Source organism: Cottoperca gobio, chromosome 12 (assembly GCF_900634415.1).
Source record: "Cottoperca gobio chromosome 12, fCotGob3.1, whole genome shotgun sequence".
Taxonomy (NCBI): Eukaryota; Metazoa; Chordata; class Actinopteri; order Perciformes; family Bovichtidae; genus Cottoperca; species Cottoperca gobio.
In genome coordinates, this window is record NC_041366.1 from 7,775,325 (window position 1) to 7,801,043 (window position 25,719).

General features: G+C 40.1%; 1 protein-coding gene across 4 annotated transcripts in view; it reads right to left on the reverse strand.

Moving 5' to 3' along the window:
• Positions 1-25,719, reverse strand: part of cntfr (ciliary neurotrophic factor receptor) — a 222,564-nt gene that overhangs the window by 69,452 nt on the left and 127,393 nt on the right. For all 4 annotated transcript variants that reach the window (XM_029445313.1, XM_029445312.1, XM_029445315.1 and 1 more), the window contains one exon: positions 22,522-22,755. In XM_029445313.1, coding sequence (XP_029301173.1) covers positions 22,522-22,755 — 234 coding nt within the window. The remainder of the gene's footprint in view (positions 1-22,521; positions 22,756-25,719) is intronic.

Genomic DNA, 25,719 nt, shown 5'->3' on the forward strand with positions numbered 1-25,719 from the left:
TTGTGTCGTTGAAAACTCTTATCTATTTAACCTCTTTTTCTAAAGGAAGTCAATAAGCTAGCTAAACATGATTATCAAAAACACACCCTGTATCTGCGATGGCTTAAAGACGTACAGAGATGCTTGCATATGGTACACAGGAGATACTGTATAACATTTGTTAAGTGCAAGTAAAGATTATTCCTTTGAGTTGGCAGTCACCTGCTTTACATTTTGCATTAGCATTTCCCACATTAAGCAGGCGCTCATACACACAGTGAACTACACTGAGTGTGCTGTAACTTAATGGCCAGGTAGGGAAAACAAAGTTTGTTCTTCTAAAGAGAAAAGCAAGGTCAGGCGCAGTGAGAAGTAGATGGTATGGGAGAAGAACGTGAAGTGATTCTTCAAGAGCTGCGATTCACTTTCATGAGCGAGGACAGGGAGTGTCTGTTAGTCTGACTGGAGCAGGAGGGCCGTTCCCCCACTGGAGAGCAGAAGATGAGAAGACGTGGAGCAATGACACAATCACGACAAGGACTGGCGCGACACAAGTGTTCACGGTACAGCTTTGAAACACTACACTGGTGCAACTCAGAAAGCTTGCATGCCTCAACCAGGGCTTTCAGTTTGACACTAGAGGGCCAGAAGCAGCTATTGTGGGGAGGTTAAAACAAGGCAGCATTTGGAAAAGTTAAAGAAAAGGTAGGGTACAAACATGGTGTCATCATGAGATGAAATTTAACTTAATTTGGACACTTCATCAGGCATTCAAGCATTACATTCAAACTATTTCTTTAAGGTCCTGTGTTGTTGTGCTCAATGCGATTGTTTTAAATCAATGACGTGCCGAGTTTAGACAAAACGATTGTGGCCCTGATCTTCCACTAGCCGCCATTTTTTGGTGGTCACTGAAACCCCCCCCCGATCAGCTGGAAATCGCCGCTTGTTCCTGGAAGCGATCATTGCCATGTGTGAATTTTCTTAAGATGCGATCTGAGAGATTTTCCGTTGCTTTGCAGACGGCACGAAAAATACCTAGCAGGTTAAATATTCGGACCTGTGTACGAGTCAACGATCCTATAGTTTTAACAGGCAATGACAGCAGCGCAAGCTAAATTGTAAATGTGCAAAGCACAACAACTTTAGGATACCCCATTATAAGACAGACAGTCGTGTAATGTGATCATTCCAGCAATCTGACGGATTTGAAAGTCGTATATTGTAGTGTGTAGGTGCAATTATGCAATTACGTGATGCCTACCTTAGGCTGCCATTTTGGCCAGGTCTCCTTTGTAATATATCTATTTCAAGAGACTACCTGGTTAAATGGAAGTTGAATAAATAAAGGGTTTTACTGTAAGAGAGCTGGATGTATTGTGGCAAATTTGTCACAGTGTCCAACTGCTTTACTGTACCAAAAATATCCCTTGGGGCCCAAAAGCATTTTTCAAATAGCTCATTTTATTTAAACTGCATCTGTGAAAGGGTTGAAAGGAAACCTCAAGAGGCAGACAAGGTCAACTGTTCATCCGTATTGGGAATTTCTTTTTAAAGATTTAATATTTGGGGGCCAAGGGCTACCTGTAGTGGGCTGCACAGCGACGAAGGAGTTCACCCTGGGGGAGCAAGCTTCTTGAGAAGTATAGGAATTTGCAATATTGGAAAATAGAATGCAGTTCTCAAAATGTATCCATGGAAGCAGCAAAGAAAAGGCTCGTCTGTCTTACAAACATGTTTTTTCCCCACAAAAGGTGAAAAGTAAACAAATCCACGTTCTTGGTTCAACTAAGCACCCCCAAAATGAAGAGTTGGTCTAAACATCACCACTAAAGTAAAATACATCTGCGGCTCAGTTAATGCAAAGCTGTTTTGATAATGCCTTAGCTAATGAAAGCTACGTTCAAAGTAAAATACAATGAGACTGAACAATCGCTATGATCCATAAAAGTCTGAATAACCATTAAACCAGAGATCAAATGAATGATGACATCCTGCACCACATTACGCTGGTGCCTTCAGTCTATGACACCAGTATGTAATCGAATGAATTGTGTTCCATTTACCCACAAGGCCATTAATCCCAATTTATCTCTGCATCTGAATGCCCTTTCAATAGCCTGTAATACCTTCCACCTCTAAGGACAGAAGGGTAAGTGATGTTCTACGAAAGCTTGATCCTCACATGTGTTTCAGGAGCCGTACACATTGCCCTTGACGTTGTTACAGCCTGCATTATGAATTTTATAATAGTCAAGTGCTTCCTATATCCAAAAGGATTTTTGAAGATATGAAAAATTGTTGTCATGTAGAAAGCAAGAATGAATAATTCATCTTTTTCAAAACTGCAATGGACAGCAGACGTTGTCTCCCAGGAAATGTGTCTCGAGTCTGGAAACGAGTTAGACGGTCGAGATTGAATTCTGTAATGACACTAAAGGCAAGATCTTATAAGCTGCTCTAATACCTTTTCTAAAAGGGTGTTTGGCGCTAAAGGTGTTTGACGTTAACAGCGCAATTAACCTGGAGGTCACAGGATCGAGACAGTGAGGACAAAGTAGGAATTTTCTGCACACGGCAGGCCTTTAGTTAACATGTTCTAGAGACGAGAGATTTTCATCCCCACTGTATAGTCACTATATCAGTTTCCAGATTACAATTTGACACACACACACACACACACACACACACACACACACACACACACACACACACACACACACACACACATTCTCAAAACGACTTTTAGGACTATCTGAGGTGTATCTATCTTCAAAAGAAGGATAACATTTCAAAGTCAAATATTAAGATCCTTTCATTTAGTTTCAAATGACACCTATAATTAGCTTTGATATCATAACTGCTATGGAGAGCTGCGATAACACACGCGGCTGAATGCTTGAGTGTGTACACAGGGATCTTGGCTTTGAATGGATTAATTCAAACATGAGTGCCTACATATGCCTAAAACAATCCTTATAACTCTTTGCAAAAAGTGTGTACCTTGTGTTCATGTATTTTACATACTGTCTGTGACAATCCTCTGTGTGTGTGTGTGTGTGTGTGTGTGTGTGTGTGTGTGTGTGTATAAGAGTGCGGGAGTGTATGCCTCCCTGTGAGTGTTATGTATCTAATTGCTGTATGCTTTAATAATTTACATTCCCTACTCTCTGATGCCCATCATTAAGAAATGAGGGAATTACCCTCAGCTGCATGTGCACGACGCGGGCGGGCGGGTGCGTGTGTGTGTCTGCTTCTGTGTACTCACACGTCCTTGAGAAAGTGTGTGCGTATTGTTTGCATTTGTGTACCTTTTTGATATGTGTAAATGTCTGAGCACTGCATGCCTCTGTGTGTGCACGCTCATCAATGTGTGGGTGCACATATGGCCCTTGTGTGTGCATGTGTGTGTGTTCTCTGAACCTCTTTCGACCATTACGGTAAGTGTACATTATTCATTGTGGCCTGCCAAGATCATTATCAACAGAGAGCAAAGATGGACAGAAGGAAATGAAAGGCTGGTTGGAGGAAGCAGCGGGAGCACGTTTTGTGCCATTAGATAAATTATACAACATTTCACCTTTAGTCACCAACTCCAGCTTAATCCTAATCTATTTTATATCATTTCTTTTTTTATTTTATTTTTTAATCTACCCACTTGACACTATGACCTTGTGTGTACTGTGCATTGTGTATTGTTTTACAGATTAAATAAAGCCAAACTATATCATTCTCAAAAGAAATTTCATTAAAAACTAAAAAAAAAACGAATCGCTAGAATTTTGCATTTTTCATGCAAAACTTGTGAAGCAAAATTATTTTTTCAGCCTCTCAAATATGAAGATGTCCTGCTTTTCTCTGTTTTATATCATATTAAACTGAATATATTTTGGACTGACAAGACAAGACCTTAAAGACGTCACCTCGGACTTTAAGAAACTGGGAAAAACCTTTTGTATAATGTGTGATTGTGATGCTGCATCTGGACCTTGTGACGGTGGAAGAGGCTAATCCAGGTGTTCATGAAAGGCAAGCATGTTCTAATCTATTGTCTTCTTGTATATGAAGACTTACACTATTATTATTGTTATTAGTACAGTAACAAGCCAACAGAGAAATGGGTAGTACTGTATCAATAATCGTGGAATCACTTTCCTGGAAAGAACTCTGTAATTTGGTACTTTTTCTAGGCAAGTGCAGATAGTGTTCAATAGATACACGTCCATAATAACTCCTTGTGTAACCATGACCCGTAAAATAAAGTGTTGCAATAGCGGGAAATGTAGCAAGTCAGTTAACACGGAACTGTTATCGACTAGTCATGGTTAGCAATGGTTAGCTGTCAACAACAGAATGTTTATTGCATGTGGATGATACTGCAGAACTCACAGCCCCTGCTGTCCAAAACCAAAGGAGCTACAAGGTCAAAGGTTGTGTTGAGTCAAATATACAGTTTATATTGCTCACATTATTTTTCACACTAAATAAACTGAAGGTTATATAAAAGTGTACACGCCTGTTCTTTGGCTACCCATTTCATTTGTTCCTTTCAGTTAAGCAATATTCTTGAATCATGCCATAGTAATGGCTTGCGTTGCCCAGTGCAACAGTGCAATGTTATTAATAATTCCGTCTTCATTTCCCAAAAGCACTTCCACGCCGTCAACCATCTCTCTTTTCAGTGTAAGTCAGTACTATAAAATACCAGTGGGATACTCTGCCTAAAGCAAAAGTGAATTAGGTTAATTATTTCTTAATAAGCTTTACGCAGATAACGCAACAGGACCGCAGAGGCAGGACAGCGGTTTTCAATTTAATGCTTCAGCTAAAAATGAAAAAGAAAACATACAATATGATTGTAATTATGGGACGGAGAAGACGGAGTGAGATAAAGATGCTGTTAGTTAGGTAAGAGGGGACCCATATAGAGAGGTACATAAAGAGCTTAAGGGCCAACAAAGCCAATGTGTGTTTCCAACCAAATCTTAGACGATGAGTCCACATTGTATTTGGGAAATGAACATTGGATTTGTGTGATTACACAGAGTAAACATCAGCTGCCATTATGATAGAACAGAAATAGCTCCGGCGTGAACATGCTGAGTAAGGGCACGTTTCCTACCCAGCAGCACCTGGTTAGCATGGACGTTCAATACCATGTGCGTTTTATTTTCTCCTCCTGCCTTTTTTTTTTTTCTGTAGCATCTAGCAGCAGGAATACAACAACAATGTCAACAACACACTAAACTATTTATTTGTCTAGACTGTGTTGTTCTCTGGTTGGCCGCATCTTCATAAATTATGAAATGTAGAAGTCTGATCTGAAACTGATTTTAGTTTCGCCGCTCTACAGAGGACTTTACACTCGGAGAATGAGTGCGTAAAAGACTTGAGGCTTGAAGAAAGAAGAAGAAAATGGGAGTTAACAGAAGGAGGGAGAAGACCGAGAGAAAGCAGAGGGAGGGTGAAACAGAAATGAGAAAGCAGAGGGAGGGTGAAACAGAAATGAGAAAGCAGAGGGAGTGCGGAGATGCAGGCGGACTCAGTAGACTGTAATATTGCTTTGATGATTTCATCTTTCTCTCTGATTAGCACACAATAACTTTTCCCCTCCAGAGATGCTGAAAGAACTCTCAAATTATTTATTTTTCTGATAGTTAATCTCGCCTTATCGGACAAATGCATGTGTGTATACACATACACACATGCTCGAGTGTTGTTCGCCTCTTAACGTTTTCATGACTTATTTTTTTAATTGTCTTTTTTAACAAGGGAATTGAAGCAATGGTTGTTTATTCTAACATTATGCCTGACTTTTAGCAGATTTACCAAGTAACCAAGTACATTTACTCAAGTACCGTACTTATGTACAATTTTGAGGTACGTGTACTCTACTTGAGTATTTCCATGTTATGCTACTTTATACTTCTGTTCCAGTACAATGTGGATTTATTTGACACCATTAGTTACTAGTTATCTTGCAGGTTCATCATTTTGATGCAGAGCATAAATCAACTAATGACTTATGATGCACTATTATTGATTAAGATAACTGGCAGTATAACAATATATTAAAGTTATCTCCACCTTCACCAGCTGCAAAAATAAAATGATGTACACAGTAATGAACCACTAATTATAATCCAGTGATATAATATACAATATTCCGAAGAAATTAGTATTTACTACTATTTTAATGCAAATACTTTTGTACTTTTAAGTAAAAAGAAAAGAATGCAGGAATTTGACTTGTAAGAGTATTTCTGTATTACTACTTTTACTTAAGTAAAAGACTTGAGTACTTCTTCCACCTCTGAGGTTAAGTAACACACGTCACTTGCCTCTGACGAGAATTCAGAATTAGCCATGTTATGGAAGATCATTTCACGGTGGATGGAGGCAAACTAAAATAACATCAGAACTAGAAAGCACTTTCAGGACTGTACGGTCTGCGGAGCCCGCACAGTTCTCTAAATGTATTATTTTGAATATGGAGCATTATAGTGATGGACAATTGCCGCTAGAAGTATTGAGGCATTGTACAAGGATGAATAAAAGCATAATGTAAAGTGATTCCGGTAGAAGGCCATGACATTTTGTCGAGTTGATGTGTGTATGTGTTATCCAAGTGTGTTCAGGAATAATGGCGGCGGTAGTTTCCCATTAGTTAACATCACTCATGTGTTGTCGAGTGTGAATGTTTTTTCCTCCTGAACTGAACAATGAGATGCAGGCACTTATTCTAACAGACACAAGGAGAAAGTTTCACACCTTTGAATAGTGACAAAGTCTTTGAGAGAGAGAGAGAGAAAGGATGCTCTCCAAATTCAAGCTGAAAAGCGTACTTGTAATTATTGAGTATGCTTCATCGTAAAACAACGTGCTGTTTCTTGACACATATTGTTCATAATTAACGTATGATTCCACACAATGTGAAAAATCACTTGAATGTCAAGTACTCTTCGTTTGAGTTCAATTTTCACATTCTTTATTTGAATCTGTGTTCAGGATGAAGAATGCATCTGTATCTACAACTTAAATCTCTATTGATGGTAACAGAAACTGCACCTGAGAGCTTATATAACCCACACTGAACGATAACCAATTCAAGGGTAACTGAATGCTTTTCACATTCAAATCAAAAGACAAAAAGAAAAATGGCTGATTGTTTTCACAGTTCCTGAAGGGTTGAGTCAGTCAAAGCTACAAAGATGTCACCTCACAGCAGCGCTGCATTTGATCGGATTCTGTGTGATTTGCCCTCCATAAAAGTTGAAAGCTAACGAGGCAAATTTGGGCGGATGAGATGAACAGGTACGCTACGTAATGTGTGAATAAAACACTAAGGGGATGAATGACATTGGCTGCTGATGCCTGGATGATATAAAAAAGATAAAAAATAGTGTCTGAAGTTGAAAGAGAGAGAAACGCAGTGTGAGAAGGAGCAGAGTGAAGGGGATGAGGGAAAGAGGAAGTAAGCGGCTATGCACACACGCACACACACACCCTTAGATGTACAACTCAAAATGTGCCAAAAACAGCCGGGTTCACACTTTCCCAAACTGTAAAATAGATAATTAGATTTGTTATGAGCGTGTTTAACGTGAATGTGTGTTTTTCTGTGGATGTCTGTGTGTGTGCGTGCGTGCTGACAGTTTGAAGCAAAAGCCTGAAAAAAAATCTCAAGCTTCAGCAATCATTGTTGTATCACACACACACACACACACACACACACACACACACACACACACACACACACACACACACACACACACGTTGTTGGTCCGGCCAAGACCAACATCTCTGTGTTTTTCCACAATAAGAGCGGCTCATTCGACACAGGAGCTATGTTTGTGCGAGACTCCTTTCATCCGCCCACCGCAACATGTGTGTGTTCGGGTGTGTGTCCGTGTGTGTGCGTGAGCATGCGTGTTTCTGCACATCCAGAAGGCAGTGTTTGTTTATCCTAAAATGCAAGCAGAGTTTGTACTTCCCATATCCCCCCATCTTTCACATCAAGCCTCTCAGGCCTTTTTTCTTTTTTCATTAAAAAAATGAACCATTTGTAGTAGGGTTATTTCTATAGAGCTTCAAAAAGTAATTGTTTTCATTGAAATGTCAGTGCCAACCCATTATTATAATTGTTTTAAACCTCATGGGCTTGTAAACATATCTATACATTGCAGCTGTCACATTCTCTCCTACTGTATCTTTTCTTTTCTCTTCTCTTCTCTCCTCCCCCCCCCCCCCATCTCTGTATCCCAGTCCTGGCTTTTCTTTTCCCATGCTGTGGTGTTCTGTGGGTATATCAGTCCTTTGGGACCGTCATATTTAGCCACAGTCCAGGCTCACAGCTGCCTGGTCCCCAGAGAGTGGACCAACAAGCTGCTGAAATTGAGACATCTCCAGGAGGACAGCAGTGCCGCAGCTATGTCCTAGTGCTTGGGTTCTTAAAAAACACAATAATCCTATATTAATCGGAGACTACTACTGCTGGTACAGCTACTGTACCAGGGAAACTACTTCAGATGCCACTAATACTTCTACTTCTATCGCAACAATTACCGTAACGACAGCTTCCAGTTTTACTTGCCCACTTATAGCAGTGAGATATATACGACTATAGAGCTGCTATACATTTACTACAGCGTCTATTGATTCTGTTACTTCTATTATGCTTCATTCTGGGGCTGCACAATATATCGTTTCAGCATCAACATCGTGATTTGGTTGCAAAAACAAATGTGGAAATATTTCGTCTGCAGAAAGGACGAGACTGGTAATTCGTCGCCTTCTGATGAAAGTTCCTTTATTTATTCATATTGAAATATCGCAATGTCATTTTTTTCCAATATCATGTAGCCTTACTTAATTCATACGCTAATAATAAGTAAAGTACACTGTGCATGAAGAAAGGACAGTGTGCATTGGGTACATTCACTCATTAGGTGCTCCTAGCTTAAACTAATGCATTCTAATAAAACAGCCCTGCAATAAATCCTGCCTTCGTGAAAATAGTCTTGGACTTAAAAATGTCAACATAGATGTCTTTCTTTAGAGGCCAGGAGCAGCAGAATACATTTCTGGAAGCAAAACTTAAGGGGCTAGCAGTCTGCCTGCATATTATCATCAGTTTAATAAATCAGTGAGTGAGTGAAAAACAATCTCTTTTAGTTTGCAGCATCAAATGGAAAAGCATGAAAAGACTAAGTGGAGAAGTCACTTTTATCCTGAAGCGTGAAATTATGTTAGGGCTTAGTCCATTACACACACATGTAACGATATACAGGGGGGTAAAAAATATAGTGGGCATACACACACTTATGGAAGATGTATGTCTACAAATACACCCACACATGCACAGTAATTTCTCTGCTCTCTAACAAACAACAATACGTTTCATTTACTTCATCTCGCTCTCATTTTGCTTCTCTTCATTTCTTTTTATACATACACACACATTGCCTCTCTTTGTCGCGCACACGCGCACACACACACACACAGACACGCACACGCGCGCACACCACAGGTTTGTTACACTCCCTCTATCTGAGCTGCTTCTTAGTTGAGAGGAAAGAGATGCTCACAGATTTGCTGTAAAGCAGTGATCTAAAGAATACAGATAACTTTAATTCAAATGTACAGTGCTTCTGAGACTGTCATTTATGAAATACAGGGAAAAAAAACTACGATTTTGTATATCTTTGTAAAATAAAAACCTCTCTGTATGAGTATGAGACTTTATATTTTATGTAATACTTGCCAAAGGGCTGCGGCGGAATTTAAATACGTGACATCTATTTTTGATGAGTTCCCCTGCAAAGTGACACGTTCATATCGGAGACATTTCAGGAGACGAGGTCATTAAAAGTCGTACTTCCACCGTGTCAGGCATGAACCCCATTTCCACTTTATTTGACATAATACTGATGGACTTTAATGCCTTAACACTGAGTTATTTGTTTACTTTGTATATAGCTTTACTCAAGTCAGTGTCTCCTGCATGTCTCAGCAGCTGTGTGTATAATGTTTTATGGGATGATAAATGCAACATGTTCAAGCAGGTGGCTGTAGAAGATTATAAAGAAGTTGAAGCAAAGGAAGTGGAACATATAATATTATTATTTAAACAAATGAATCAGGTAAGAAACTGTATTGTTGACATGTCTGCTGAACTAGTACTGGAATATGATCAGGGACACATCTTCCTTTTGATTACTGGTCATTACAAATATTTCCATTTTTCATATATTGGGAGGGAAGTGAATCCATGTCCCCATTAGTGATTAGTGTGTGTGGCCTTACAGTACAGTAGAAGTTGAGTTACAGTATTCTCCATCCCCTCGTTTAGACTGCAAAAGTGTCAGATGCGTTTTTTACTCGCACATAAATGCAATGTTGATGCCCTACTTTTCTACTTTAAAACAATTAACTACATATTTAAGGGTTTTATTATTATTGTCATTATTAAACTTTTACCTTCTTATAATCTGACCTTGTTCTTCTTTGTCTCTGATGGTGTATTTATTAAACCCATGTGTTCTTAAAAGCCAGAAAGATGAGGATAATGTTTCCACGTCTTTGCTTTTGTAGAGATTTGGTTTGTAGTTTGACATTAAACTGAATGGATGTGACAGGGCTGGCTGAGAGGGTCAGCAAGAGTGGACAGTTTTAACCTCTTAAAGCATTTGACATTTGAATCTTTTTGCTGGCACATACACAAATATGTGCACACAAATGTCTGATGAACGAGTTTTCATGGATATCTGACCGGTCTGTGGTTGTTGACGTCAATGGAGCAAACTGCTCAACCTCACTGCTGGACACTGAGCCAGGGGAATACTTTCTGGTCAAAGTCCCCATTTCCCCCCGTCTCTCCCTTTGTCTTTGTCTCTCTCACACACACTCACACTCACTCACACACACACACACACACACACACACACACACCCACACCAGAAATGTCTATTTCACTGGACACTAATCAAGAGGGAACAGGCCTTTACCTTCTTGGCACAAAAACAAAACACACAGTGACAGGCAGCCACTGACACACAAAGACATACACTCGCACACATAAACACACACAAAAATGCCGCTGCAAATCTTGGCATAAACAAAGATGCTTGACAAATTAATATGCAGCATACCAGTAGAAAAGGCACCCACAAGCAGCAGCACCTACACACACACAACCCATACACACACAGACACACACACAACCCATACACACACACAACCCATACACACCCATACACACACAGAGCACAGACATTTCTGCTTTGCTGCATATCAACTGTAGGAAAGCGGAGACACGATAATAATACAGTCAGTTTATTCCACGACCTCTGGATGGGTACTTAGAGTGAGAAAGAGAGACACGGGGAAAACGAAGGCAGAGAGAGAGAAAAACCTCACAATGAATCTTGGCTCACTTCAATTTACACATAATCCTTTTTTATTAATTTTTTTTTTTTTTAATCAAGAGTTTGATCAAAATGCACTTTTTGAATCAAAGACAACCAACATCATTTATTGACCCAAAGGACCGATTTGAACCTTTCACTCGACAACAAACAAGACAGAGGAGAGCAACATGATGGGGCTCTGATGCTGGCAGAGAGGGGAGAGGATAATAATGTAAAGGGAGAATAAGGAAGGTTTAAGGGACGGGTCAACTGTGATTGGATAGAGGGGGAGGAGGAAGAGGGGGAGGAGGAAGAGGGGGAGGAAGAGGAGGAAAAGGAAAAGGTGTTGGATTAGTAAAAGCAAAGAAGGTTTAGGACAGCAAAAGCACACCCATCTTATACTGCCAATTACCAGATATGCTTCCCTGGTTTTGTTTCATGCAGAGCATTTGAGTGGAACGGAGCTGGAGCATTGCAAATTTAATTGGGGCAGGGAGCAGCATTTTAGAAGACTAGAAGTGATGCTCCAGCTGCTCAAGTTCAGCAACTAAAGTTTGCTCCAATTGGCTTTGAAGCCACCGAAAAAACAAAACCTTAAGCCTCATGTTTTTGACACGGATGTGTGCCCTTCCCAGAATGCTCCAGTTTGATCAAGTCTCAACTTCGGTGCTGTGCGGCAAACACTTTAGCACAGATTACTCCATTTTACCATTTCTATTTAACCCGGGTGCCAATTAACTGTGTTGGCGTTGTCTCGTCTTCTTTTGGTTGCAACTAAAGCCATCGCTTCTCCATGGTCATATTTTCAAAAATATAATAGGGGTTCATATATTTATAACACAGGAAGTACGGCACCTATTTTATCTTTTCTCATCTCTGCATGCACAATTTCATTTTTTTGCTAAATCCTCTCAAAGATCCTGAATCCTGCTTTCTACCTGCACTATTTCCTGTGTTAGGCTCCCGTTGCTTAAGCTAAGCTCCTCTGTCTCTAGCTGTGCTTTATGTAACTTAGTCTCTCTCCACTTCAGCTTTCTTCTAGGGGAGACTTCCACTACACCTAGCCAACTGTGGGAAGTGTTATGAACTTTAGCTTCACACTTTTTTGCATTTGAAACATTCTCTTTCTTCTCTAACCTCCCCGTGTTTTTACACAGAAGCTTAAACTCGCTCTGTTTTAACTCTATAATCAATCAACAGCCAGTCTTTACTGCGACATTAAGTGCTTCTGTTAAATGAAACACACTTTTCTTTTTGATTGTTATTGTGCTTTTGGTGCATTCACATGCTACTCGGTTGCATTTCAGTCTTCAGACTTTGATGTGTTCATGAGCTTTGAGTGGTGATGTGGAAACAACATGGACGCTATAACAAAAAAAGAGTTGTTGTTGTTACCACTTGAGGAGGCGCTCACATGAATATTCCCAGATTATTTCGAAACCACGGGAACGCAGCACAAATATCGCAATGTTAAGAAAAGTGAAAAACAATGCGTGTATCCGCTCCGTGTGTCAGATCTGCTGTAAAGAAATGTGGGTTTTTCCTTGGCCGATGCTACAACCTTCCACCAAGTTTCATAAAAAAAAGGGGGAACGTAATTTTACGTAATCCTGTTGATAAACAAATAAACCAAACCCATATCATAATGACAACAGCTTTCTATACTCTAGCATCATAGCTTTTCTTGTACAATAAAATGTGCTGAGATGTGCCTCTGAGCAATTCCTTCATCCTCCCTGAACAGAAGGGAACACAGCCATAAGACAACACAGGTTGATTAGTATTGAGCAGGTTGTGTTTATCTGCACTGTCGATTCAAGCCACACAATGCATACTAATGTACATGATATCCAGCGAGGACAGCAGTACACTACAGTGCAACATCACAATGGGAGACTTTCAATAGAAGCATATACACTTAAGTAAAGAGGGAAAGACAACAACGATACATGGACGAGGGAGGTGGGGGAGAGTGATGGATGAACAAAGTTCTTGAGGGATAGAATGAAAGAAAAGAAAAGAAGATAAGAAAGAAAGAAAATACTGGACCCAAGACTCCCTCGGCTGAGCTTCAAAGCCTTTGCAATTCTACTTTGGACTGACGTTAATGTGTGTGTGTGTGTACAGGTGCTCCTTGCTCCTTTACACTGAATCCACAGATATTTTTGGAGGCCTTAACGCTGCTAAGGATTTTTGCCACACCATCTCCTCTTTGACACAGAGAGGAAAAGGGAAAACAATCTGTCTTGCCAGATTACTCCTGATACCCCACGGATACAAAGAGGCCAAAGCACACAATGACTCTTTTTATAATATATATATATATATATATATATATATATATATATATTTATATTGTGTGTGTGTGTGTGTGTGTGTGTGTGTGTGTGTGTGTTAGAGTTTCCCACATGGCTTCCCATTGACTTCTTAAAGCGGGCCCATTTTCTCATTTGTTATGGTTGTCTGCTACAATAAAGTGATGGGAGTTGCTGTTGTCTGGCAAATAGAGCAAAAAATGGAGAGGGAAGAAATTGGACGATATGGAGCGGAAAAGAGCAAAAAGAGAGAAATGCAGTGACAATGATGCTAAGGATGAATATTCAGATTCAGAGGACAGTGCAGACACACGGAGGTGGAAATTCAATTGACATTTCATTTTTACTGGACTGAGCTGTAAATGAACATAAAACTGGACCAACAAGATGTATTGCGGCTCAATTCTCATCCGGTCTTCCAGGCGATTTATGTTTCATTGATTCCTGAAGGACAGTCTCTATTTTCTCTTGAGGAGTCAGGGGTCAATGACGGTACGATTTCACTGAAGCGGTAGAAAGTCCAGGTCTTGCTAAAGGACACTGAGAACAGTTTTGGCAGGCCTTGCCTTCCTCTTGAGTCAAGATATGAGTTCATTTTCCCTCAATTCTTTTATAAATCAGAAATGTGGCAAAAGCAAAACATTGAGACATCATTTCTACCAGGTTGTCATTAAAATGAACTTTCATGACTCCATTACATTTCAGATTAAAACTGTTTGCGTGTGTCAGCCCTCCCAGTCTTACCTTCCAAACATGCATTAGAGTTTGTGAGACTTTAAAATACTAATGTCCCAATGTTTCAGCAGACCAGGCTGCTTCTCTTTCTGACAGCAAGAAAACCCGAGAGAACAGCTGAGGTTGGCAAACTGTTGACTTAAAATTCTAAGGCCGTATAAATCCTCCATACAGGTATTTTCTATTTATCATGATTGACCGAGTACTGGGACTAGCAAGGAGAGTAATTAAAATGGAAGCTGAGTAGTTTTAGCGGTGCCCTTACATATGGGGGCCAAATAGTTCCTGGTTTAAACAGGAAGTCCCAGAGGAGATGGTGCTCTACGTGTTCACCCTCCTCCATAGCGTTCTGTCTGCAAGGAGACAAGACAATTCCATTACCCAGCAATGTAGCACGGGTCCCCTGAGTGTGTGTGTGTGGGGATACACACAAAAACAAGCTGCCCACGGAAAGGAAATAGATACCAATTTGTGAGTGTGTGTGAGTGTGAGTGTCTGTGTGTGTGTGTGAGTGGAAATAAGTTGCCTGAGGGTAAGAGCTGCACATCAATCTAACAAGAGAACTCACTCCACCTTCAACTCATCCTGTCGAGGCTGAAGGCGGTCATTCAGTGCGTGTGGTCTTTATAGGCTACATTTGGGGTAAACATTCGATTTAACCAACTGAACAGAGCATTGATTATCTAACTTTTGTGTGCCCACTTTAATTTGACTTACATTTTACCCTCGGATTAAGATAAGGGTGAGGGCTAGAGCTCCAGAGAGTGAACTGCAATTTCCCCAAACGGACAATATCCTAATGCCTTTGTGTTTCCATCTTTCAGTTGACGCATAGGGCAAATTTCTTTTTGATACTAGTGCCAATGCAATACCTGATTTTGGGAACAATCATAGATTTTACTTTAAATCATGGACATGGTCTCCATCATGTCACCAATAGGTTTCTGAAGAGCCAAAGGGAAGCTCAATGTGGGTGGCTTTGGCCGTCGCCATCTTGGCAGTGCAGACTCTGTGTTCCAGGCTAATCCAAAAATGGGTAAAGAGATGGAGCATCGGTGGAGGCCCGGTTGACGCAGACCCCATCAGTCAAATTGCCAAACCCTTAATTATGCATAATTTTAAGCTCCGTGTACAGTTGTCATGAACGGGGAAATTAGCTATAGAGACCAAAACCAATTATTTTGTACGAGACTGTCTTCATGTTTATTTCTGCTGTAAAGTTTGGCGTTACATGGGGGTCATTGATGAGTGTCAAATGGCCATTCGAGGAACTGCAGTTTATGGCACTTCCACGCTGGTTTTATTTTTCAGCTGCTTCGTACTAAAACCTAAAGGGTATTTAAAACAAAAAGTCTTTACCTTACTTTGAGAAGTTAACATTTGGTTTCTATAAATCCTGAGAAGTAAAATATCTAAAATGTTGTCTTTACACTTACACAAACACAAACTAGTCTAAAACATTTGGATTTAAATCCATAACTATCTGCTTAAAGATTAAGTTACTAAAATAACAAAGCTTTAGGTACTAAACATCAAATGTTTCCAATAAACCTGTTGATTTGAAAATGTTGCCAACTTGGCACCGAGATACTAATCGACACATCTCTGAGGGTAGAACAATGTATGTCCTCTCATGCTGTATACGGTGTCTCTATGCTGGTCATTAATAATGTATTCTGCAGTTCCAACACTTGGCCTTCCTTATTTGTTAGGTTGAGAGAGAAATACAGAGAATGAAAGATTGAAGAATTCTTTAGGAGAAAGAAAAGTAGATTGTGTTGCATTTGTGACCTTCTGAGTGAGCGTTCTCTTTTTCTAAGGCTTGTCAGTGCGAACCACATGCATGCAAACACCTTAACAAAAGCCAAATGGACTTGGACTCATAGCCAAGGCCACAACACTGGTGATTAAAACTTCTGTTATCATTTGTAGCGTTAAGAAAAAAAGTCTACGCACAGCTGTGATCTGAGAGCAGCTCAGACTGGCTTTGTTTACAAGAATGAATTGATGCCAAACCTAGAGGAAGAAGCCCTCTCTTGTGTGATGATTTATGGTATAAATTCATTACTCAGCAGACGCCACTATTGCTTACAATATAAATGTTTTTCTTCATTATAGATGTTGAAAATCTTGTCATTACAGTGATGGGAGTGCTCTGTGTAGAGTGCCCTATTTATCCCATCAGTTATCTGTCAAGAATTGTGGGGGGAAAAACAGGGTATTCTTCTTGACTAGTGTCAGCTTGCAGGCTTAGTGACCGGTTTATGGGCAATTAGGATTGAGAGTGTATGAATATCATTTAAATAGAGAAAGTCATTTATGCTATCCCATGCAAACTAGATACCATATGATCAAACTTCAAATGTGATGACAAAGAATAAGAAATTACTTTTGTGAAGGTGTGAATTGTGAAAGGAATAACTGCAATTTTTTAATTTTTTTATAAATGACTCACCTTGTGTTACCTTGAATTCTTAAAGAGAAAGAATAAAACAAAGAATCCATAAAATCGGACAAAAGGTCTCGATGAATTGAAGTAAATGGGGTCTGGGGGAGCAGCAAAACTTTATCAAAGCACAAAAAGCGTGCGGAAGTGTTCTAAATTAAGTTTAGTTTTTATGGCTTAAAAAGAAGGCTTAATGTGTTAAATAAATAAATAAAATATGGTTTATATAGCCCTTTTCCAATCTTTGCAACCACACAAAGTGCTTTACAACTCATGTCATTCACCAATTCACACATTCACACAGGCAGAGGATACCATACGATGTGCCACATGCTCATCAGGAGTGAAAAACATTCACACGACAATTTGGGGTTGAGTATCTCGCTCAAGACCACTTCAACATGGTGACGGCAGGGGGGCCACAGCCGCCGCAAAATGGGACTTGGATTATACTGCACGAATTGTGTGAGAGTTTGTAAACAAATGTTTTGTTTTGTCGTTGAATTCTTCAAGAATATTCCACATTTATGGATTTTTCTGTTCATCTTGGCATGCGAGAAACCTTCCAGGTAACACGGGTTGAGTAATTCATATACAAATGGTCATTTCGCGGGTAAAGTGTTCCCTAAATGATGTCCTAACTCCGTGTTTACACTATCTTGTACTTGTACTGGTGCAACAGCTTCAGGTCTGACTGTGTGTCTTGCAGACTGACTGTGTGACAGGTCAACAGGGTGACTGGCTGGATATATGACCCGCTACAAGTTGCTGTTGTGTTAGCTGGGAGGCTGAATAACTGGCCGGGCGCAGTCCATGTTGTGATGCTATAAATTGTTTCGCTGACGGCCATTGAAGACAGCAATACACAGAAGACTGGACAAAGCAAGAAAAAGGGCAGGGCAGCAATAAATTCCCCGTTTGTGACAGGAAAGGAAAAGGATGTTATATTTCACCCACCGAAGAGCTTTTTCAGTTTTATGACTTCTCACCTACTACATTATAATACACTTTTACTGTCCGTGCTATTTCATTTTTCTGTATCAGTCTGTCACTTTCTATCTCTCTATCGTTGTACATCACTTCTGCTTTAGAAGATAGTGTCGAAAGATGCCATCCAGTGTTCTGGTGCTGGTGTGTGTCTGTGTTTAATGTGCGTGTCCCCGAGTGTTTGCTTACAGATGAGAATTGACCTTCTTTGAAACACCATAGGGCAATAACATCCTGCCATGTGTGCATCAGCAGATGCAAGTTGTTGCTTCTATGCATCAGCAAATACACAATTCGATATTGCATGCAGATTTATTTTCCTTCTTATTTAAGTAATTGTAGCTTTGCATGTATCCAAAGTGAAAGACAGAATATAAACACCCTACATCTATGGTGAAGTTAAAAAAAAAGCTAAACCGTCACATAGAAATACAAGTCAACGCGCAGGCGACTGTGGACATTATGTTGACAGACGCCTGGAAAAAGATCACAAAGGGTCCATAAAACTGGTGTGAAGGTGGAGCGAGCGCACATGCACACATTCGGGTTTGGGGGTCATAGCATGACGTCCTCGGCCCTAATGCAAACCAGTGTAAACACACAGCTAACAGATGCCGCCACAAATTACAAGCCAAAACACACAGAGACGCAGAGAGAGGTGGAGGGGGAGAGGACGTAAGGGAGGATCTGGAGGACGACTTTGAGGGAGTGAGACGGAGAGATGATAGAGACAGACAAGTAAAGGGAGGGAAAGAAATAATGGATGTAGGGAAGAATTAGAAATAGGCTTTATATAGAGGCAGCAAAGAGCAAGAAAGATGAAAGGTTCACAAAGTTTGAGGTAAAAAGACAAAAGGCGTGGACAGATGGCTCTTTGCTGTTCTCCTGATAACACTTCTATCCGTGTAAAACATAACAAGCCCCCGGTGTACGTAATAAATACTGCATAAAATCAAACTATCATCATGATGGTAATCACAACAAGTGTAGCCTGTCATAATGTCATTATCACTGTATCTGCACGACACTTTAACGTTTTGTGGGTGACAGTTAACATAATAAGGAAGCAGATAAAAATAGAGAGAGAAGACAAAAGAACAAAATAGAACAGTACAGCAAACAGTGGGAAGCAGTGGAGAAGTGATGACGGATAAAAAGAAAAGCAGATTGTAAAAAAAGAGGGAGAGACAAAGAGGGAGACATGTGTAGTTTAAATGCAGAATTAAAGTCGATGTTGCCCAAGTGTGTGCTGTGGACATGTCATAAAATCATCAAGACAATTATATGCAATGTCAGGCAAGACCACTAAGGTGTCGTTCTCACAAACGTGTGATTGACCCCTGATGAATGGTCACACAGTGCAGCTATCTGTCTCACACACACACACACACACACACACACACACACACACACACACACACACACACACACACACACACACACACACACACACACACACACAGAGAGAGAGAGAGAGAGAGAGACACACACACACATACAGAGACAGACACAGACACACACACACACACACACACACACACACACACACACACACACACACACACAGACACAGACAGAGAGAGAGAGACACACACACACACACACACACACACACAGAGACAGACACACACACACAGAGACAGACAGACATACGGACAGACACACACACACAGACAGACACACACACACACACACACACAACACACACACACACAGAGAGAGAGAGACACACACACACACAGAGACAGACATACACACACACACACACACACACACATACAGACAGACAGACAGACACACACAGACAGACACACACACACAGCAGCCTGGTCTCCTAAAAGTGATATTCCCATAAAATTAAACTGCATTGTCAATTATGTTACGTACACTTCCGATCAAATCTGAAAAAAGATTAACATAATAACGTCACACATACTCATTTTTGAGCCAAACCATGATCTTTTTTCTAAACATAACCAATTAGTTTTGTCACGTTTTGTTTTCCGTTTCAATTTCAAACCACGTGTTTAAAACTGCGACCGCGATGCTGAGAAAATACGTTTCCCCTCAAAATGTGTAATTGAGATGCAATTTAGTTGAATGGGAACGTTATTTTGTAGGAGACGGGGTCGGTTTGATGCAGAAAATGACCATCTCTCCACACACACACACACACACACACACACACACACACTACACACACACACACACACACACACACACACACACACACACACCTCTGTTTATGCATTGCATCATTCACCCTGCTGACATAATCTAGCATAACATAAAACTCTCATTAATTCAGTATTATTTCAGCATTCAGTAATTCATCATTGCCGATTTATGATTAACCAAACTGTCACACTCCCATACAGTCTCATTCATCAAACATTTGCATGAGAACGTTACGTTTAACTTGGGCCTGGAAGAAAACCTTGATGGGTGGTGTGTGCTTGGCTTTAAATCTTTTCTGTTGACAAGTGGATGGAGTCATACAGGCGTGACTTCCTGTTTAGTGGATGGGAACCTTTTCACTTTGTCCTTACACTGCTATGTTTTATTTCCTACATTGAATTGGCTTTCCATTTAACATTTTGACTCATGTCAGGCAGCATTGCCAGTCCACCTTTCTTTCGGTACACCTTCCTCTGATTTAGACCTGAGGTGGATGTTATAGTACAACAGTGTCAAAAATAAAATATCTGATATGGGCTCTGGTTTTCCAATGCCATGAGAGGGAAGTGTCACTTTTGGCAGCGTTCTGAAGTGGCCTGCCATGACTGATGCCAGAGATCTAATTCCACCTGCTAGTCTGCTAGCAGCTGCAGCATGATTGCCTTGGAAATGGAATTTAAAAATGTTATCTATTCCTTATATTAGCGACAGACAGAAATGGAGGGAGATGGAGAGTGAACACTTATATGTAAGGAAACGCTGGCAGGCAGAGATAATAGTGGAGTGCACTCCAGGTTTTTCTCTGCTACAATAAGGGAACATTAATTCACTGTTGACGAGAATATGTTTTTCAAATCCGTTATTTAAGAATAGACAGGCAAACATCAATGATGGAGCATTAGTGCAGTGACAAATGTCTTCAAACAGACAAACTGAAGAAGAAAGGAGGAGGGAGTTGTCACAATAAATCTGAGGTATTAATGGATGTAATATGAATATACAGGCGGGCTTTGTCTTTGATAAAGATATACGGTTTAATCATTTTAAGAACAAGTCGTACATCTAAGTATTATTCATGATATTGATAATATACAGTGATGTGGCATTCCCCTATGTTACAAATAGCCATTCATAATCAAGTGTTAACTTAATAACATCCGAGAGAAAAGGGATTGTACTCCCCGTTAAAAGTGTGCAGTTTAAAATAAATAAATCCCTCCATGAATAAAGGTTTAAATCTAAATACTATACTTAACAAAAGTGTTTTCATTCCAATTATGCTCAGGGCTGCTCGTCATATGCAACTCTATTGTATCTTAACACAATTATTATGCACAGGCCAAGTGTTTAAAACCTTCACCATCAGAATAATGGATTTCGAAGGAGGCCATTGCCAACTAACACAACCCACCGTGACATGCCGTTAAATTGACACTCATTTAGCTTTTGTTTGATTATTAACCATAACCGCAAAATGACCAAACGCCATCTTAACAATTAATCATTAGAGGCTGGCAGCGGCTCGTACTGTAAGGACTGCCATCATCACAAGTCGAGTTTTACATTCAGCCATTCAAATATTCTAAAATACTATTCAAATTGTCATTTAGCAAAAGGGTTTTTATTTTCAAAAATATGTAAACTTATATGGATTTATATGAAATCTCCAAAAGAGTTCAATATTACATAAATAAATAAATAATCATGAATCAATTGTGAAAAATATATAATGGAAAATGAATTTGTGAAATAATTTAGAAATGATTGGAACTCAAATCATCATCATAAAATGTTATTTCATCCTTCCTATTGTCATGAATATTTTATAGGGCTTTATAACTATATGACATTATATATAAATCATATTTTATTTCAAAAGTCACTTTTTATTTAATAAAAGGAATTTATTCCCAATAACAATTTTTATATCATAATGTCACTTTTTTATTTCATAATGTCACTTTACATGGCAGTGAAAAAGTCATCTTCCTTTCAACTTTCAGCCAATCACAAGCCCCCTGCCTCTTAAGCAAGCAAGCTCAACAACTAGGACCAGATTTAACCAGTTAGCACCGGTTTGATTGACACAAAGACATTCTCGAACCACAGTTCAGTGAGCAGCAGCCTGATGCTCGACAGCTTTGATCGGAAGAGAGCAGCCACAACATAATCATGGACATCACATTTCCATGGGGCAGTTAAATACAGCTGCAAGTTGAGTTTTCTATTTTTGTATATTATTTTTGTTTTTTCTTCTGCACATACACACAAGATAACATTTCTAAACATTTTCTTATTATTAATTCACATATTTCTTCTGAAGTAACTGCATCGTGGTCACTTGCACCACGTTTGTTTTTTTCTTTCCCATTTATATTCTGCTGCAATAACCCAGTTTGCCCTTTGGGATGATTAAAGATTCATCTCGCCTTATTTGAAATGATATTTGTCAGACGATTGTCTGGCTACTTACTGCCGATGTGGAGGTAGATGGTGTCACGTCTCTCTCCGTGCGGGTTCTGAAAGCAGCTGTAGAGTCCGTTGTGGCCCAGGTCCACTTCGTTCAGCATCAGTCTGGGACCCTCTAGGTGGTGCTGGGCCTTCACATCTGTCCCGTTCACCTTCCATGACACTGACGCGTCGTTGTCCAGGGAGCCGCACTGCATGGTGACATCACTGCCCATTCGCTCATACTGGTTCCTCGCAACTGGAAACAGACAGAGGCGGTGTTGTAGTGTTAGTAATATCAACAGAAGAATCAGAGCCTATATCATAATATATTTATATACAAGAAAGATATTCTGTGTGGTCATACTAGTCCCTAGCAACAAGAAACAGACAAAAGCAAAAGGTAGAAAGTATTATTAACAGATTCCAACTGATAGAACACACTGAGAATGGATCAATTCAATTATTAGTATTACACATATGAATTCAATTTGGCAATTCAACCAAATTTGGTTTGGTAATTTGTTTACTATCCACCTGTGTGTATTGCTTAGCTGACTGATTTGAAGGACAGGAGAGGATTTTATTTGACCATTTTTGTCCAATTCATAAAACAATGCATCTTTATACAACGGTTACGAAACATTCATTCTCATTTTTAGTACTACAAATATCCACCAACGTGTGTTAATGTAGGCTGGTTACATGCATACAGTCTTTTCTCAATAAACTTCCATCTTCACAGGAAGCAACTCATTCAGGTTTAGGCAACAAAACTACTTGGTTAAGTTTGGGAAAAGTTTGTGGTTTGGGTTCATTAAAAAAACTACGTAAATCCATTCTAGTTTCGCACGGGACACGGCCGTCGGTCTGCAGGTTCACAAATACATGGAATATATACAAATTCATTATATGGGATCAACACGTATTACAAGTGCGTTACTCTTCATCACAAGAGTTTTTGCAAAAGTCTCTCTTCTTCTCTGACTTGTGTTACCCCCGTGTTGCTTTTATCTTTCTATGAGCGACCTCGCTGGCGACACAGACACCGCTTTTGTCCACGGGGTCAGAAACGTTTGTAGGGACCGTGACCCCGGGGGTTAAGGGATATATGCGAGCCTGATGGGAGTTTTAGCCAGAACACTGGGGTTAGTAGCCCTGCTCTGTTTACAAGTCCCAAGGGCCCTGTCGTGAACACACAAAGTGAAGACCACGGATTAACACTTAAACACTGAGGATCAACAGCACAACAAGAAACAACAATAACGTATCGATCCCCATCTTAGGAAAAGCCCTCGTCAATGAAGAAAGTCCCCCCCCCCCCACTGGCCTGGCATCAGATGCTTGTCAAGATCCTTGTCTTACTATGATGTCTCTCTCCCCGTCTTTCCCTTTGTCCCTCCTCCTTTCTGTCTCACTCCAATGTTTTTCACTTGAGCTGGCTTCTTTCTCTGGATCTAACGCAGCTGGTACAGATGTCAAACGTAGTGTTTCATGTATATTTCATGTCCCATAACAGAGCCATCTATTATTAATAGGACAAGATCCCTGTCCCCATTAACATTAACATGACACTGTTTGTTCTCTCTCGGTCTTCCTCTCTATCTGTCGTTCATGCAGCCCCTTCCCCAGCCCTTACTCTCCGTCTCTAATTCATGCCATCTCTCTCTTTCTTTCTGTCATCACTCATTCTTTTCTTCCGTCCATCCCAGTTTTCTCCACGCTTGCCGTCCCCATTTTCCCCGGGTCAAAATAATGTGCATGCATATGCATGGTAGTGGCAACAAATGCCAATTTCCTTTGATCTCCTCTTCTGTCAAGTCACTTTGAACGGATGTGTGACTTTATTTACATAAAAAGTTATTTGCATCTCAGTTAAAAAAGAAAAAAGAAAACAGCATAAAGTTTCTACTTTGATGTTAGCTTTGATGATGATGCTGGTGCCCTTGCTTTATGTGACAAGTAAGAAGAGATGAGAAGAGAAACTTTTCCGCATTACACTCTGAGAAAATCTTTATTCTACAGGGCATGCTGTAGTTATTAAATCTACTATATTGTCAAAGTGAGAGACCATATTATTAAAAACTTTATCGACTAAGAAGAGGTCCCTGACTAAACATTCTTTTGACGGCATAAAGGTGTCATTGAGCTGTTTCAGGAGAGTGAAACCATAATCCTCTTCCAAAAGGAAGGAGTACGTACTGTAGCTTCTTTGACGATTACAATACTTTGCTGAAATGACCCTTTTTGCAGCTTTTTTCCCCCCGTGAATGTCTTTGAGAGTCTCAACACAGTGCTGAGTCTTTGACCTCCTCTCTTGCCCAACCTCCACTGTCACACCCCATCCTCCTTATCTTCTCAGGTTGCATCCCTCTTCCTGCACCCCTGTCCTTTCCAATATCCATTCTTCTCTCTAGACTTTGCTCCTTCTCCCACTCTCTGTTTCAATTCTGTCCTCTATCTTTAACTTCTTCTTCTTCTTCTTGTCTTTCTCCCGTTAAAGTTCACCCTCCCCGTCTCCATCTTTATCTCTCGTCCTCCGACCCACTCCCCTCACCCATACCCTGCTTTCAATTGTAAGTTGTTTTTGTCGCACTATTTCTCTTATTTAGTACAGTCTGCCTCTTTGTGCTTATTTTTATTGTGCCTGGCAGGTGTCCATTAAAAATAATCAATGCATTATAAACTGCTGGTTACCACAGCAACACTATTGCTGCGAGATGGACCCAAACTAGGCTACAAACAAACAAAAATGAAATTTGAACACAGCTATTTGTTTATTATTTTGCACCCATAGCATATGCATTATGATACGGAAACATCCATCTGCATGTTTTATCACCGACTTTAATTATTTATTTTCTTATTGTAAACCGATCCCATGAAAAGCCAAGAAACAACCAACGCATTAGTTCATCTCTCTGTACTTTCTGACTTCCCTGCTCTGTCAGAACCACCTACCTCATCCCAAAAACCAAAAAATATGGTGTGGATTGATTCAATGCGACTCATTAGCACATATGCATGAGCTTTATCAGCCAATACCAGACAGTGGGATCCATCCAATATTTCCAACCTTGTCTTTTACACGCTTTGGTTTGGTTCATGTGTGACTGCACACTCAGCTGTTACCGTCTCTGCTGTAGCGATCACTTGACGATACCTTCCATCTTTGCCTTGGTCTATCCTGCTGCAAGTTATTCTCACTGCCAGTTTCCCTCAT